Source organism: Physella acuta, unplaced genomic scaffold (assembly GCF_028476545.2).
Source record: "Physella acuta isolate Inbredline_101_S28 unplaced genomic scaffold, ASM2847654v3 ptg001844l, whole genome shotgun sequence".
Taxonomy (NCBI): Eukaryota; Metazoa; Mollusca; class Gastropoda; family Physidae; genus Physella; species Physella acuta.
Genome location: NW_026733353.1, coordinates 51,195 through 69,547, shown reverse-complemented (window position 1 = coordinate 69,547; position 18,353 = coordinate 51,195). Strand labels below are relative to the sequence as shown.

General features: G+C 39.8%; 1 protein-coding gene across 1 annotated transcript; it reads right to left on the bottom strand.

Moving 5' to 3' along the window:
* Nucleotides 1-304: 304 nt before the first annotated feature.
* Nucleotides 305-6,475, bottom strand: LOC131930780 (toll-like receptor 1). Its single transcript, XM_059287398.1, has 3 exons — nt 4,496-6,475; nt 3,127-3,266; nt 305-929 (listed from the first exon to the last, which is right to left on the bottom strand). Exons 1-3 carry the CDS (start codon nt 6,473-6,475, stop codon nt 305-307), a joined length of 2,745 nt encoding a protein of 914 aa, XP_059143381.1.
* Between the last annotated feature and the right edge of the window lie 11,878 nt (nt 6,476-18,353).

Below are 18,353 nucleotides of genomic sequence, written 5' to 3'. Positions count from 1 at the left end.
CCATCGTATAAAATTGTATACACAAATTTGTCACCTACACACTGTCTTATACAACAGAAGTCGTCTTTGGTACTTATAAAACAAATGCCATCTACGCATCTTGCATAATAAATGACATCTACACCTCTTGTAAAACAAATGTCATCTACACATCTCGCACAATACATGACATCTACACATCTTGCACAATCAATGACATCTGCACATCTTAAAAAACAAATGTCAGCTCCAGTTCTCGTAAAGTACTACACATATCTACACGTGACACAAATGACATGTACCCGCACACATCAAATCACAGCCCTCAATATTTATCAATGGGTGACCCTGATGTGTACGAATGTCCTAATGGAGAGGACAATTCTCGGGAATTTCCCCGGGGCGGGGACAATTCTCGGGAATTTCCCCGGGGCGGGGACAATTCTCGGGAATTTCCTCGGGGCGGGGACAATTGCCGGACGTTGGTTTCCGATGACCAGTTTAAATGTTCATAATGCCGGCTGTTCTCTTCCGGCGACCGGTTCGAGAATCCGACCATCCTATTTTCCGGTTCCTGTGAGTGATTAATCTCCTCTGCTAGTCTATTAGACAGCTCCGACGACCGCCTGTTTGAAACCGGTTGCCGGTTTGAAATCTCAGCCGGCTGCCGGTTCGAAATCTCCGCCGGGTAATACGCGCTGTTTTCGTACGCGCCCGGCTGCGACGTGGGGAGACTGAGCTGCCGGCTGGAGATGCTCTCGTACAGATCCGGCTCCGAGCCGGTCGGCGAGTTGAGGGCTCGGGTGGAGGAGGTGGAGGTGACGGACAGGCCTCGCATGGGCTCGGGGCGGGGCCTGCTGGAGGAGTAGGACACGGTGTCGTAGACGGGGGACTCGCCGGCTGACTTGGGCGGGCTCTGGGTCTTGTGTTTCTTGGAGGCTGCTCTCAGTCTGGTAGGTAAAGTAAGAAAAATTGTCAGTTTACTATATATATTCAATTTTTTTTTTTAAATCTGGAGGGCATTATCAAGGGTGTCTAAATTTGGTTATTGGTAAAATAAAAATTATCTGACGGAGGGTTATGGGGATTAATAAGATGAACAGGGGCTAAGAAAGTTATCCATTGCTTTAAATGAGCAGTAGGTACGAGTACTACGATCTAATGTTCTTTGACAAAACCATACACATAGAAACCCGTATGCACGCAATATATATATATATATATATATATATATATATATATATATATATATATATATATATATATATATATATATATGTTACGGTCAAAGCCCGAAGTGCGGCCAAAGCGCGGATTGGCCGGCCAATCCGCGCATTGGCCGGCTCTCTTGGCCAAAGCCCAAAGAACTTAGCGCTAAGATCGTATTTCGTATATTGGCCGGCCAATGCGCGCACTGGCCGGGACGTACTGGCCAAAGTCCGAAGCGCTTAAACTTGACAGCGTATTTTGTACATTGGCCGGCCAATGCGCGCACTGGCCGGGATGTCCTGGCCAATGTTCTATCTAGACTAAATTGTGATCGCATTTTCGTTATTCTTGGTGCGTTTTCATTGAGAGTAACGTATTGTTTAGCTCTTGTTTGTATAGCATTCTATATGCAAGGCGACATGGATCAAAAGGGCCGTCAGACCATGAGACAGACATAGCAGATGGCTGTCAAAAGAAAAAAAATGTAAATCCATGTTAGTTTCCATATATGGGCTCCCGATAAAATAGTTACTGAGGAAGATCTTGAGAACATTGAACAAGAAATGGAGGTTGCCATAAATGCAACGACATCCTCAGCTAACACATCTACTGCCGTGGCGGAACGCCCAATAATGTGGCCAACTGATTCTATATAGTTTGTGAAAAACATTGTAGTGCAGCTCATTCTTTTGGATCCTGTGGCAACGATGTCCATGCTATTTCTGGAATACCCAATGAAGCAGACGAAGGGTACGGAGGGAACATTACCTGCAGATTGTGTCACAACAAACAAGACATCATGGAACACAAATCAGCAGCTCATACTGGCTTGCAAACTCAAGGTGCTAAGATGCTTAAAACATCAAATACAAAATTTAAAGATAGTGAAGTGGGTGACAATGTACGCATCCGTTTTCCAGATGTTGACAGAGGTCACGGTGATCCCCGAAGCGTGATTGCAGTTGTCATGAGCGTCGAGGGCGGTTTCTACAAATTAGGAACGGAACATGGTGTTCTAAAACAACTGTATGCTAGAAGTGAGTTTTCAATTCTTCACGAAAAACTGCTCTTATTGTCGTCAGTTGGCACTGAGGAAAAATCACTATGGACCATCGCGTCTTCACAATCATTGACTGGGGGCCAATGCTACACTCGCTGCAATTGCACAACTAAGTGCACAACAAATCGCTGCAAGTGTAAAAATAACAAGCTGCTATGTAATTCTAAATGCCATAAAAGTTCAACTTGTTTGTAACAAATGATGATATTGATTGATTGAGACTATAGTACAATAAAAAATTTGATTGTTTCTGTCATTTACTTTAATTAATAATCAATAAAGACTTAATTTCATGATCCTTTCGACATAAAAAAAAAACAAAATCTGCTCATGATCTTCTAATTCGGACTTTGGCCGGTCGTCCCTAGCCAGATGATCTTCTAATTAAGACTTTGGCCGGTCCACCATGGCCAGTCTGCGGATTGGCCGGCCAAAGGCCGAAATCAAGCAAAGTTTCGGGCTTTGACCGACCTATGGGAGGCGATATTGGCCAATGCGCGGATTGGCCGGCCAATCCTAGCATTGGCCGACTTCGGGCTTTGACCGTAACATATATATATATATATATATATATATATATATATATATATATATATATATATATATATATATATATATATATATATATATATCTTATTAAGCCCCATACCACTCCGTCAGATAATTTTTATTTACCAATAACAAAATCTAGACACCCTTGATAATACCCTCCAGATTAAAAAAATAATTTGAATTTTGAAATAAAAATATATATCTGACTACTCCTCCCCATAAACCAGAAAAACCCATCTATTATATACCTGACAACCCCACCTGCATACCTGACAACCCACAACCCCCTCCCCCCCCTTCCCCCCATGAAAGAACATCCGACCCACCTGTCCCTCCTCTTGGCACTGTTGTCTTTAGTCGTGAGGGAGAAGACGAGCCTGTCTCTAAACAAGGCGTCGCTGACATCCAGGTAGGTGAACGTCCTACAGCAGCGTCTGATCAACGGGTCCATTTCTTCCTTCGGCACCTGGACACGACATGAGTTGAATTAGTATTTACGTGTGTTGTTTTTTTTTTTTTATTTACAATTTTGGAGACAATACGTTTAAAATGTGTTCAATTTTTTTAACGTGGTTATGTCCCTTAGGTTAAAAGGCCATCGCTGCACTGCAAACATTCAAAGGTGGTCTGTTTCAGACTATTGATAGGAAATCGTAACGTGAAATGAGTTAGCCCAGTCAAAGTAAAAATTTAACGTAAAATGAAATAGTAAGAACAGTTTTAGCATGACCAGGATCCGAACTCGTGACTCGCAAGCTTCTCCACGCCTTCCTCGACATGCTCTACTTCATATGTCCTGTGAACGCTACATCTGAATGATATAGTTTTTACGCTTCAACTCAAATCGTTTTGTTTTCAACGTTTCCAAATAAAATTTTCTTAGACACGGGTCGCTAAACACTTACCTTCTGTATAAGTTACAAGGTGAGATACCTGGTCTTCTTTAACAGACTTTGTACGCCTGACTGAAATACTTACCCCCGCAACAGACATGTCTGAATTAACCACGTAACCACCTACTGTAGTAGTCCTGTTTTAACTAACCACCTAACCACAAAATCACCTAACTTCTGCAGCATCTTACCTCTGTAGCAGGCCTGTCTGAACTAATCACCCAACCACCTACGATTTGCAGCAGAAACCACCTAACCACCTACCATCTGCATCAGTAACCACCTAACCACCTACCTTCTATAACAGGTCTGTCTGAACTTACCACCTTTCAACTACCTACCTTCTGCAACAGTAACCACCCAACCACCTACCACCTGCAGCAGTAACCACCCAACCACCTACCACCTGCAGCAGTAACCACCCAACCACCTACCTTCTATAGCACTAACCACCCAACCACCTACCTTCTGCACCACTAACCACCCAACCACCTACCTTCTGCACCAGTAACCTCCCAACCACCTACCTTCTGCAAAAGTAACCATCTAACCACCTACCTTCTACACCAGTAACCGCCTAACCAACTACCTTCTGTAGCAGTAACCACTTACCACCTACCATCTGCAGCAGAAACCACCCAACCACCTACATTCACAAACCACCCAACCACCTACCTTCTGCAGCAGTAACCACCCAACCACCTACCATCTGCAGCAGTAATCACTTACCACCTACCTTCTACAGCAGTAACCACCTAACCACCTACCTTCTACAACATGCCTGCCTGAACTAACCACCTACCTTCTGCAGCAACAACACAATGAGATGCCGTGTTTTCTCCACCAAACTCTGCCTGTACGCCTGCCTGAGTTCCTCCATGGCCCAGTAGCTCTTCAAGAAACTCGGCGACAGCACGATGATGGTGTGTCGACTCGACTCGATCGAGTCCACGATGTTGTCGAAGATTGTCTTCCCCGGAATAAAATCTCGCTGGTGTATACACAACTTGAACTGTTTGTTTTCCCCAAGCCAAGAACCGGACGCCGGTTTCTTTTTCTTGTCCTGCTTGTCATTCGTACGTGAGGGGTCATCTTCTGATTGTGTTTTGACCACCGGTCGGTTTTCTAAAAAGGTGATCAAATTCTCAAAGACCCACGTGTCGTCGTCGTTGCTGTACGAGACGAAGGCGTCGTAGGTTTTGTTGTGGCGCTGGTCTTCCGCGTCGCAGGGTAGGCGCAGGTGTAGCCGCGTGTAGAGGAGGATGCGGATCTCGATCTTGTAGCGGATTAAAACGATGATGAGGATGAGGAGGATCCCGAGGGAAACGCCCAGAGCGATGAGGGCTTCGTCGTGGGTTTCATAGGCGGCGCACATGAGCGAGGAGTGGGTAAGGGTGTGGAGCGGCCTGCCTGCTAGATCCTCAGGGGTGGCGCACTGGAGGAATTTGACGTACTCGTACGCCGCAAGCTGACCGGTGAACGTGGATTCCTGTTGAAGATAGGGTAAAAAACTAGCTAACTCACAGTCGCAGTGGATCGGGTTGTTTCTGATATCGACGAAAAAATTTTCAACGTTGGCCCAAGATTTGATCTCGTCCATGTTAATCGTGGTGAAATTATTGCTGTGGAGGTCAAAGGTCACGACCCCCGAGTTGGGTTCAGACGGATAGTTTTTGACGTCTAACCTGCTGATTTTATTATGCGAGATGTCGAGGTATTTTAACCTGGGGAAGAACCTCCGCCATTGGGAGAGTTCTCTGGGCACTTCCGTCATGCCGATGTAGGAGTAGTTCATGACCTCCAAGACGGGGTGGTCAGATGTCTGGACCAGGAACTCGAAGAACTCGCTCGGCGTCAGCGAGGCCTGGCTTTCTTCCAGAACTCGCAGCTTCGTGTAGTTGCATTTCGTTTTCGTGTTCACGGATTTCTTCAGCAGTTCCAGAAAATCCGCTTTGGCTTGCCTGGACAAGGTCTCGTTGATTACCTGGTTGCTAGGCGACGGTTGTTTAGACTTGGAGGCGTCGGCGTTCAGGTTCACCTGATCCGACACGACTTTCTCCGCGTCTTTGATCAACCGCGTTTCCGGTTTCACCGTGCCGGAATTTCCGGCCTCGTCGACCGGCTCGGAAAAAAAGTCGCTGAGCTGTTTCTCGAGTTTGGGCGCCGCGGTTGTGTTTTTCTTAACCCCGAGCAGCAAATCGTCCGGTAAAAAATCAGACACGTTTCTGTTGATGATGATCTCCAGACTCCTGGCCTGACCGCAGTCGTACTCGTCGCTGATGTTTATACCGCCCATAGAATTCTCCAGAACGATGTTTCTCATCGAGATCGCCCATCGCGAATGATGAATTTCCAACACCCGTAGCTCATCCGGTAAAGTCGGATCGACTGTGTCATAGTAATTAGCGTACCTGTCTAAAAGAACGCAATAATAGATTCTGAGTTCTCTGAGACCAGGTACCTTCATCGGCCATGGCACGGAGACGTTCGCACCTGATTGACAGGTAACTTGGATGTGGTAGTGAACTGTTCGGTTGTTGGCGCCGGTCATTGCGTTAATGCGGCTCGTCATAATCCAAACACGGAGGTCCATTAGTTTCCACGGGAAGTCTTTAGGCGTGATGGCGCATGTCAGGGTCAGGTTGAGGTGAGTTCCTGCCGAGTCGGCTGGACGGGATTCGTTGGTCTGGCAGACTCTCGTCCACCGGGGCGGGACGTAGAGCAGACTGTACACAACAGCGGCCGGCAGCACGGATAAAAATAGAACACACGAGCACGACATGGCGGTGTAGGATCGAAAAAAAGCCTCCGAAATTTTTTTCGTAGAACTAGAACTTTCTGAAGAGTGGCCGTGTGATGAGATTTGCCACAAAACACATTATATATTTATAAATTATTTAGAAAGCGCTGAGATTGATACAAAAGAAAAAATCCTTCCAAATCCTCGGTTAAATTTTCTCTCTCCTAAACCCGGAGAATGCTAAGATCATTTTGGGCGTAAAGGGCGGTAACTGATGAAATTTAAAACCGTGATTAAACACGATGATGACAAACACAAATTGCATCAAAGCTTGTGTTTAAAATCTCAGAACACGTGTGTTGGGGTATATTTTCTGCTATACATGACATCATCCCTTGTTGTTTGATACTTGTTGCTGAATTTGTTCTGTTAGGAAATAGTCGACTTGATAGTGTTATTAGAGTCACGTCCCTTACAACGTCAGCGACCCTGAGCCTATGGAAAGAAAACAAAATATAGCTTGTTTGTGATTTGTTTACAAATTTGAATGCAAACATATCTAAATTATAGTTTTTGATTTTCATAAAATTTGAATATTTAAATTTGTTACATTTTAAGCAACCTGTCATTTTTTAAATGTAAGTGGTACTAATCCGGGGTAGAAAATGTGAGGGGTGGGGGAGGGAAAGAGATGGTGTAGTGGTGTGGTCTGACGTGTTGGGGTATGCAGGGAGAATGTGCTAGGGATGAATGGGGGGAGGTCAAGGGACCAATTGAGAAGAAGATGTTCGCGTAGGAGGTGTGAGGTAAGAAGTAGGGGAGGGGAGAATATGTTGTTAGAACGATAATAGATGTGAGTGGGGGGAGTGGGTGAATGTATTGCGAGGGGAAGAGGAATAAAAAAAAAGTTCAAATTTGAGCACTTCCATTTCAACATGAATATATTTTCTGGTCTGTGTCTACTTAAAGAAAAATAACAGTTTAAAATAACATTTTGTTACCTTTTAAAAATCATACTTTTAAGCCAAACTATACAACATCCTTGTTAAGCATCGGAGCAAAGATTGCCTGAATTACTTTAAAAAACAACTATATAACCCCGGTAGTTTAGCATACATTAAGTATTAATAGATTGAAATTGGCCTACTCACCCCCAATAGTTGTGATCTTTTTTTAAAAAATTGCAGCGACGGACTAACTTTCTGACTAACTTTTTGTAAAAGTAACTTAAAAAACCAAATACCAGAAACTTATTTTTTACCTTTTTACCTGACAAAAACAAATGACAGACGACATTAAACACCAAGACTTGCTGTACCTACAGGTCCCCTACGTTAATCCCGTACAACATTACAGCCAGCAGTTTAAAAAAAAAACTACGAGACTCAAGGTCACCCAGTCAACAACATCAAGACCCCGAGGGGGTTCGAGGTTATAATGATGTCACTGGTTTAACTATAGCGCCATCTGTACCATTGAGTTATTCAGTTCAAATAAAGTACGGGAATATTTTTTAAAGATAGGGGCGGGGAGTCGTTGTCCCCCCCCCCCCCCCCCCCCAACATTAGATCAGAGAGTGGAGCGGGAAGATGAGCAGCGACGACTAGCGGACAAGGGGCGGTCACTGCGTGCGATGACAAACGGGATTGTCTCCCTGCCTACTAGTGATCGAGCATCTCTCGACAGGAACTAACACTGAGTAGACCAGACACCAGTATTTTTTGACATGAGTAAGTCCACAGGCCGAGGTGTCGTTAGGGACAAGGAGTGAGGTGGTGTTGGCCGTGACTGAAACTGTATCATTTATATAGTATCGCTGGGGGTGGGGGGGGGGGTCCCTTGTGAATATAGTATCGATATGGGAGTGGAGGGGGGGGGGCTTAGTGAGTAGAGAATTGCTATGATGAGAGGGGGTGTCTTAGTGAGTATAGTTTTGTCTAGTATTGTTATGTGGGGGGGGGGGGGTGTCCCAGTGAGTATAATATCGCACAGATGGGTGGGCAGTGAAAATGGTATTTCTATAGGGGAAAGGAGGGGCGTATCAGTGAATATAGAATCATTATAGCTACTTCTAATTTGTTGTTGATACAACCCTAGCAGCAGCCTAGATCCGCCACTGGTATGGGTCATAGATCTGTGTACGGCTTTTATAATATCTCAAACTTAGGACAATTTTACCTAAAAATTTCACATTTTCCTATACACTAGAAAACACATGTTTTGAGACCTAAATAAAGTTTAGGATTTCTTTCAGACATTTTGTCCATGGGGGGGGGGGGGGGAAGGTTTGAGGCTTCTTGTGGGGCAGTTAAATAATTTATATTAATTGTTAAATTAAACATTTTTCTGTATCTTTAAAGGGGTGATTGAAGTGCTTGAATATACGGGGGGGGGGGGGGGGGAGCAGAGCACCCCCGGGGAGATGTCTGAATGACACTGCTAAAGATTATGTAAATATCGACACAATTTCACCTTGAAAATGATGGTCCACACATAAAAGTTCAGATGTAACATAGATAAAAACAATCGTTCTCTCTGTAATGTATGCACATTAGATGAAATGATAAAGGCCGGACTGGTTAATTAAATTCAAACGTTTTTTTATCCAGTCAATCATTGTATTATCTTTCAGCCAATGAAGTGGTGGCATTTGTGTCACGTGCTAGCTACTAAAATGTCTTGTTTAATTTACACTTCATTGCATTCTTAGCTGCCCCACTTTTCCAGATATAGCAGCCTCCCTCCAGCCTCCATCTTTAGCAGCCCACTCCCCCTCTATCTTTAGCAGCCCCCCCCCCCCCTTTCATATATTGCAGCCCCCTCCCCCTCCTTCTTTAGTAACCTCTCCCTCCCTTCCATCTGTAGTCGGCCTTTCCTCCATCTATAATATCCATCCCTCAAGTAGACCCACTCAATCAACCTTTCGTATAGTCACATTGTGTGTTTGAAATTTATCAAAATCTTCTATAAAGTCAAACAGGCTTTAGAAAAACTACTTATTTTTGTTCATATTCTTAAAAATATAACGGAGGGGATAGGGAATTTGGGATCACTAATCCACCCCCGCCCCTCCCCACTAGGAATTTTTTTCAAAAGAAAGGAATAAGGAATTTTAAGCGTTCAGTCTTAAGTATCTTAATTAGCGTGACAACTTGTTTATGTAATTTCTATGGGAGGGTCAAAGGTTAGACACAGTGTAAGCCCTAAACTAACTTACACTGACAGCGTCGGTTGGTAATGTTAATCGTGACGTAGCTAATGACGTCAGGAGGTAAGAAAACAGAAACTAATGAGTACGTTTAAAATACCTTACGCAGGTGATGTGTTTTATTTTATTTTTAATTCACAAAGTTTTTAGTAAATAACCTTAAAGTCTAGCTATTGGAGGATTAAATATTTTAGTAAATTTAAAGTGAATAATCTTAAACTTTAGCTATTTAAGGGATTAAATATTTTGGTAAATTTAAATTTAATGGTTTTAAAGTCTAGCTATTGGAGGATGAAATATTTGAGAAGATTTAAAGTGAATAATTTTAAATTCTAGCTAGATCTATTGGATGATTAAACATTTTCGTAAATTTAAAGTAAATATTCTTAAAGTCTAGTTATTGGAGGATGAAATATTTTGGTAAATTTAAATTTAATGGTTTTAAAGTCTAGTTATTGGATGATTAAATATTTTGGTAAATTTAAAGTAAATATTCTTAAAGTCTAGTTATTGGATGATTAAATATTTTGGTAAATTTAAAGTAAATATTCTTAAAGTCTAGTTATTGGAGGATGAAATATTTTGGTAAATTTAAAGTAAATATTCTTAAAGTCTAGTTATTAGAGGATGAAATATTTGAGTATTTTTAAAATGAATAATCTTAAAGTCTAGATACAGTAAGTTAAAACATTTCAACGAGACTACGGAATCAGACGAAGTGGGACGAAGTGGTCTAGCGATAGAGAGCTGGACTGCTTACCCGTAAGTCTCGAGTTCGAATCCGGGTTAAAGTCAGTACACCGTCCCTGAGTCCACACAACTTTGATGGGTACCTAACTCACGTTAGGGAAAGTAAAGCCGGCTGGGCATAGTGCTGACCACACTATCTCTTCATATGCCGAGGTCACAGAAACAAGTGAACTCTACTTCACTTGCCCCATAGACCGTCAGGTTTGAAAGGGAAACTTTAATCTTAAATTCTACCTATTGGATGATTAAATGTTTTGGTAAATTTAAAGAAAATATTCTCAAAGCCTAGTTATTGGAGGATGAGCTAGTTTAGTAAATTTAAAGCGACTAATCTTAGTCTGGATTGTAAGTTAAAACATTTCAACGAGACTACGGAATCATAAGTTTTATATATAGGTATATACAGGTGTTGTGGGGTGGGGATTCTAAAGACTAGGTAGTTGTGTCTAGGGCACATTTAGCATTTAAGGCTGTCATGAGGTAAGTGAGGTAGATAAACCCTACTTCACCTGTCCGCTGGTTAATTTCATCAGGAGTTAAACAAAACGGTTGTGATCGTAAAAAAACAACTGAGGCTAAGAACATGATTGACGAATGTGTTGAAGGTGGACGAGTTAAAGATGTCAACACATCGGAACAGTTTCCTGTAGAGTGGTACAGGTAACCAGGGCTGGGGGAGGGGAGAGAGAGATGGACGGGGGGGGGGGGGGGTTGAAGGTGAACCTGTTAGCTTCGTTAAAAAAAACATCCCTGACAAATTGCTGCAAGCGACAGCTGGTCAGATAAAAGTTGTGACGTAGGTCCAGGGGCGTACATCAAAGGGGGGGGGGTTGGTTTTACTTTTACGGGGGACTGGGATAAAAAACCCGCACAGGACTGACGTAAAAAACTTGCAAGAGGGTGTGGAGGGGGGGGGTGAGGTTCTGCACTGTGACGATAGACGTAACGCGACGTTGCTTTATAATTATTGTAAACATTTGCAACTAACCATTTTATAGAGTACAAATGTCTAAACCGTTATCAGAGGCGTATCCAGGTTTTCGTTGTAGGGGGAGCGAAAAGAGGAAAAAAGGCGCAGAATTTGTAACACGTTCTATATACGTGTATCATATCATATTATATATATATATATATATATATATATATATATATATATATATATATATATAATTACTATCTGTATGTCATTACTTCGCTATGATTTAAAATAAATTGAAAGTAGCACGCTGTAGAAATAAGAAAAAAAAACACAATGTAGGCCGAGAAAACAAAAATTGTATCAATCTAAAAAAAAAAAAAAAATATTCACACACACTAAAACCAAAAACAATTAACGTAACACAATCTGTTTTGTAATTCTTGTAAAAAATTCTTACATAATATTTCGTGAAATTTTTTTTTAAAGACAAGTGAAATAGGGGAAATAATCACTCTCTAAATACAAATATGTATATATCTGCACATTTAATTATAAATGTCAAAACAAATAAATAATCAATTTAGAATATAATGAAATTGTTTAACACTATTCGTGTTTACAAAATGTTTTTGTCTATAATCGGAATTTAATATATGGTCATCATAAATGCTAAAGTATTACAGCATAATGAAAGTTTTTAAAATCAGAGTTGGTATAAAACCACGCTTTTCATTATATTAGACAATATTTGGAATAACAGCCTACATTTAACTAAATATCAGTCTCTTTAGTTTAGATCATATATTTTTAATTAACTACTGCATCTTTAAGTTCTTTAAAGATCATTTTTTAACATAGTGATAGTTATGGGTTAGATCACTGTATTGATCACACACAGTGGCGGAACTAAAAAAAATAGGGGCACCCCGCAAAAACAAATTTTGGGCCCCATATATATATATATATATATATATATATATATATATATATATATATATATATATATATATATATATATATATATATATATATATATATATATATATATATATATATATATATATATATATATATATATATATATATATATATATATATATATATATATAGAATACTCAATAGGGGCTTGTTCGAAATTTGAACAAAATTAAATTCTTAGTTTTTAGTTTTAATTAAAACATATTACAACAAGACGTCTTTATTGTGAGTGCTATAGTCCAGGGTTCGGCAACCTGCGGCTCGCGAGCCGCATGCGGATATCCGTCAAGAAGATTATGGTCGGCTTTGGGCCCCTAAACGACCTGCCCCCCCCCCCCCCCCGCATTGCGGGGTCTGGCGGCACTGTAGTTCCGCCCCTGATCACACACCTTTTTACTGGTAATTGCAAAAACAATATTCACAGAGTTTTCTGGCGGCAAGGTACTTTGGTACATCATTACGCGTTTTTCTACATGTACTTAACAGATCAGTTCGGGGTGGGTTGGGGTGGGGGTGAGTTCAACTTCATTCACCACTGTCTTTCACTTTAGGCCAATTATCCACCCCAGTGTATACCTTGGTGTGACATTAATGTCGCTCTACACAATTGTGGTGGTGAGGTGTGTGTGGGGGGGGGGGAGAGAGATAACCAACCCAGAGTGAACATAGCGTCAGTTTTTAGATGACTGTTCTAAACATACATATATATATATATTACACAAATATATATTACACAAATATATATTACAGACATAGATATAAATAAGTAGCAGTGGTATTATGACAATATTTTTTTTTACAGAGGGGTTCATGGGGGAGGGGGGTTGTAACTGTTTCATATAATTTGTAATCGTAATCACTATCGCCCAAACTGTAAGAATACTACTACTTCATCGTGATGACGTTGTTGACCTTGTCAAAATTTCCCCACCACTACGCAGTTTGCTCATAAGTAAATTTAAATAGAGGTGCCACATCAGTTGTATTTGTTTCTGTATTTTAATTTTTTTAAAATTAATCACACTATTTAAACTGTATATATAAAGTAATTATGTGTGAAGTTTTATGTATAACATTTTCTAATTCAATTATTCGTAAGCAAATACATTATACAGGTGCCTTAAACTTAACACCCCTCTTGCAAAGTGGTTCCACCCGTAGTGGCTTTTTAAACATTGCAATTCATTGTAATTGTTATTTTAAAATGGCAAACTGATGCAGCTGTTAATACGTGTTGTAAACGTAGACACTACTAGACTAGTACAATAATGCTTAATTGCTGCATGAAAAGAAATCTTGTGATTTACATAGATGTGCCGACCAAAAAAAATGTTTTTAACAAATATCATTGTTTAAAACTTTGAGTTTAAAAAGTTTCCAAAAAGGCGCCACTTTGCTGAAAATGCCCAGAGGGGGAGCGGCCGCTCCCCCTGCTCCCCCCCTGCGTACGCTACTGACCGTTATGCTAAAACTCTGTACTGGGGACGCATCTCAGTTCACACGGTATAATCGCACATGATTGCTCACCCAAAAATCCCGAGCACGGCCCCGGGGCAGATGAAGCTCGTTAGCGGGTGACAACAAGTAAAGAAACTACAAAAAAAAAACAACAGCTGCCTTGCAGTTTTTTTTTTTATGAACTCCAGCTAAGTGAGCATTACTAAACTCTCTATAAGAGTTTTCTCTTTAGACCATATGTCAATAATTAGAGTCGAATTAAGAAAGTATAAATACAAACATTCCTTAATATTCCTCAGAAATATGTGTCACGACGTTGACGCGTTGAATTTGTTTTCCATGAATAAAGTTATCTGTGTCAAACTCTTCAGTTTCATTGGCATTTCTATTTTTTTTTAAATGGGAGCAAATTCTGGTTCGTAATATTTTTATCTGTGTGTTTAAAAAAAACGTGGAATTTTATAAGCAGTGCTTCTTTCAGACTTTTTTCTCCAGGTTGGGGGGGGGGGCACTTTAAACTTGGGGGGGGACGGGGGGGGAGACTAGTAAAAGTATATATTTTCTGTTTAAATTTCATTTTATTTCGTTCGAGTGGGGGGGGGGGGGGGGGGGGGCGGCGGTAGAAGTGTTGACGTACTTCGTCCGGGGGAAAGGAGGGGGGGGGGAGATGCCTGAAAAAAAACATTGTTTATGAATGATTTTTTGTGTCTTTTTAAAAAAGACGTGATATTTTTAGGTGTGATTTTAAAAAGACGTGCTGTTTTTATGAGTGTGACTTGTTCATTTCCTGCCGTAGATTTTTCTTGGCGTTTCCTTCTTGTCATTTGTCAGTGACTCACATCCTCATTCACACGACTAAAAAGCTACTTTATCCCCTTCCTCTATCCCCACTTACTGACAGATGAGTCACTTTCTAACCCCCCCCCCCCTCCCCGTCCATGTTTTCCACCATGTCTCTCCTCCATTCCGGAGTAAGATGTGAACTTTTTTTTCTAATCTCAATGTTCAAAACAAAATGATAATCTACAGAACAATGGAGGGGTTAAAACAAAATTCAGAGGAATTTGTTTAGAAATTTTAAGAAATGAAAATAAACTCCTCTTAATCGACAAGTCTGATATATAATCAAGATGATTAGTTAGCTAGCCCACGGAGATAAGGGAACTAAACACCATGGGAATAATACTTTGATATACCGATGTTTTTAGAGGAACAAAATTAACATCTCGTATTAAATATTAAAATTCTTATCATGAGTTATAATTTCTCGAAACTAATTTATTTATTATTGATACACCAAGAGGTGTTGGCCGCCTGCCTACATTTATATATTTCCCTTACACTTTAGGATTGTTTAAGATATGATAGCAACAGAGGCGTATCCAGGTTTTCGTTGTAGGGGGAGCGAAAAGATAAAAAAAAGGCGCCGAATTTTTTACATGTTATATATATATATATATATATATATATATATATATATATAATTACTAGCTGTATGCTGTATGTCATTACTTCGCTATGTTGTAAAATAAATTGAAAGTAGCACTCTGAAGAAATAAGAAAAAACACACAATGTAGGCCGACAAAATAAAACTTGTATCAATCTAAACAAAAAAAAATATACACACACTACAACCAAAAGCAATGAACGTAACACAATCTGTTTTGTAATTCTTGTAAAAAAAATTTCTTACATAATAATTCCTGGGAAATTATTTAAGACAAGTGAAATAGGGGAAATAATCACTCTCTTAATATAAATATGTATATATCTACACATTTAATTATAAATGTAAAAAAAAATAATAATTACTTCAGAATATAATAAAATTGTTTAACACTATTCGTGTTTACAACATATTTTTGTCTATAATCAGAAATTAATATATTGTCATCACAAATGCTAAAGTATTACAGCATAATGAAAGTTTTTAAAATCAGAGTTGGTATAAAACCAAGCTTTTCAATATACATTCGGAATAACAGCCTTCATTTAACTGATATCGTTCTTTTAGTTCAGATCATATATTTTAATTAACTTCTGCTTCTTTGTGTTCTTTAAAGTAATTAAAGGTCATTTTTTAACATAGTGATAGGTATGGGTTAGATTACTGTATTGATCACACACCTTTTTACTGGTAATTGCAAAAACAATATTCACAGAGTTTTACGTTTAAAAAGCTAATTTTCTGGCGGCATGGTACTTTGGTACATCATTACGCGTTTTTCTACATGTACTTAACAGCTCAGTTCGGGGTGGGTTGGGGGGGGGGGTGGGTTCAACTTCATTCACCACTGTCCGGTCACTTTAGGTCAATTATCCAACCCAGTGTATACCTAGGTGTGACATTAATGTCGCTCTACACAATTGTGGTGGTGAGGTGTGTGGAGGGGGGGGGGGGGGAGGGGAGATAACCAACTCAGAGTGAACAGAGCGTCAGTTTTTAGATGACTGTTCTAAACATCTATATATATATAATTCTCTTCCTGGAGACGCTATAAAACAAGCTGTAAGCGCGCTCCCTACTACCCCACCCCTACATGGTCTGGTGAGCTGTGGTTCACGCTAAATGTTTACAATCGTAGAGCCGGGTTCAGTGACGGCTATTAGGGGCAGATAATTTAGTTTGAAACGATTTTAAACTTAGGGGAGGTAACTAAGGGGGGGGGGGGGGGGGGGTGTAGGTTAGGGGTTGGGGGAAAGGAGGGTGCGGGTAGTATCGTTCTTAACGACCTACTGATAGTCTTTTAAAGAAAATATTTTCATTGGCAGCATTGGTCCTGTCGAATTCACAAATTATGAATTACTGATAAGTAGAAAATAAAACAACTAAATAGCGGCATATGATACGCCGCGGGTCGGCTCGTTTTTAATAAATGCCCAGTTGATACATTGATACAGTACAACCTTGTTACACATTTAGGACGATAAAAAAGTTTTGTTTATTTTTTTGCACCATTCACTCTCTAGCCGCGGGTCGGCTCGTACATATATATTACACAAATATGTATTACACAAATATATTACAGAAATAGATTTAAATAAGTAGCAGTGGTATTATGACAATATTTGTTTTTACAGAGGGGTCCATGGAGGATGGGGGTTGTAACTGTTTCATATAATTTGTAATCGTAATCACTATCGCCCAAACTGTAAGAATACTACTACTTTATCTTGATGACGTTGTTGGCATTGTCAAAATTTCCCCACCACTACGCAGTTTGCTCATAAGTAAATTTAAATAGAGGTGACACATCAGTTGTATTTGTTTCTGCATTGTAATCACACGGTTCAAACTGTATATATAAAGTAATTATGTGTGAAGTTTTATGTATAACATTTTCTAATTCAATTATTCGTAAGCAAATACATTATACAGTTGCCTTAAACTTAACACCCCTCTTGCCAAGTGGTACTACCCGTAGAGGTTTTTTAAACATTGCAATGCATCGTAATGGTTATTTTTAGAATGGCAAACTGATGCAGCTGTTAATACGTGTTGTAAACGTAGACACTACTAGACTAGTACAATAATGCTTAAGTTAATTGCTGCATGAAAAGAAATCTTGTGATTTACATATATGTGCCGACGAAAAATATTTTTTTAACAAATATCATTGTTTAAAACTTTGAGTTTAAAAAGTTTCCAAAAAGGCGCCACTTTGCTGAAAATGGCCACAGGGGGAGCGGCCGCTCCCCCTGCTCCCCCCCTGCGTACGCTACTGGATAGCAACAAGATTTCAACAAATGGAAAACAAAAACTCTAGAAACAAAAACATTTGATAAAAATTCCATCCATCCACCCCGCCCCGCCCAACACACACACGTTCAACCCTGAACTTAGAGTACCAAGTTGTGTAAGGAGGTCAGATGAAGTAGAGTGTATCTAATGTGATTTGTACTACAAAGTTTAATGGAATTATATATCACGCTCATCGCCTTTCTATACCATTCAGAATTACAAAATCTGTTTCACGGCTGCCGAAGACCTTACACTAACTCTAGCTCCCACTTATCATAATAGGGCCTATAAAATCATATTTTTAAAAATCTTATACTAATAAATATTATTTAGGCATGTTATTAATATACCAAATATAGATCTATTTTGTTTAGGTTAATATCGTACCTTCTTTTGTTTTTTTGTTTTAAAAAAAATTTGACCAAGGACAAAAATCATTTAGTAACAAATTTTTGAAAAAGAAAATACTGTTTTAAATTAAACTAGCATTTTTTATGAACTGCACACCATCTAAAGCAGTATTTTCTTTGAAATCGAGAATAAAATGAAGATTTACCTGAGTTCTGTCCAACATGTCCCGAGCCATCAGCAGACGCGAACAGCCCAGCAGAAACTGCCATAGCTAGCCCCACGGCTTTTCCTGCCATACGCGCTGTTTCCATAATTAGAACTAATGTAATATATTTGCCGCTACATGACAAGGAATCATTTCTGCCGCAACTGTTTATGTCTTAAGAAATGGCTTGATTATGTCTTTATAAGCCCAGAGTGACAGGAAGGTGCGTAATTAGATTTTATTTTTAATTAGAGGAACTGCCAAGTTTCAATCAATTCACGAGCTTCAAGGAAAAAACAGACAGTCTT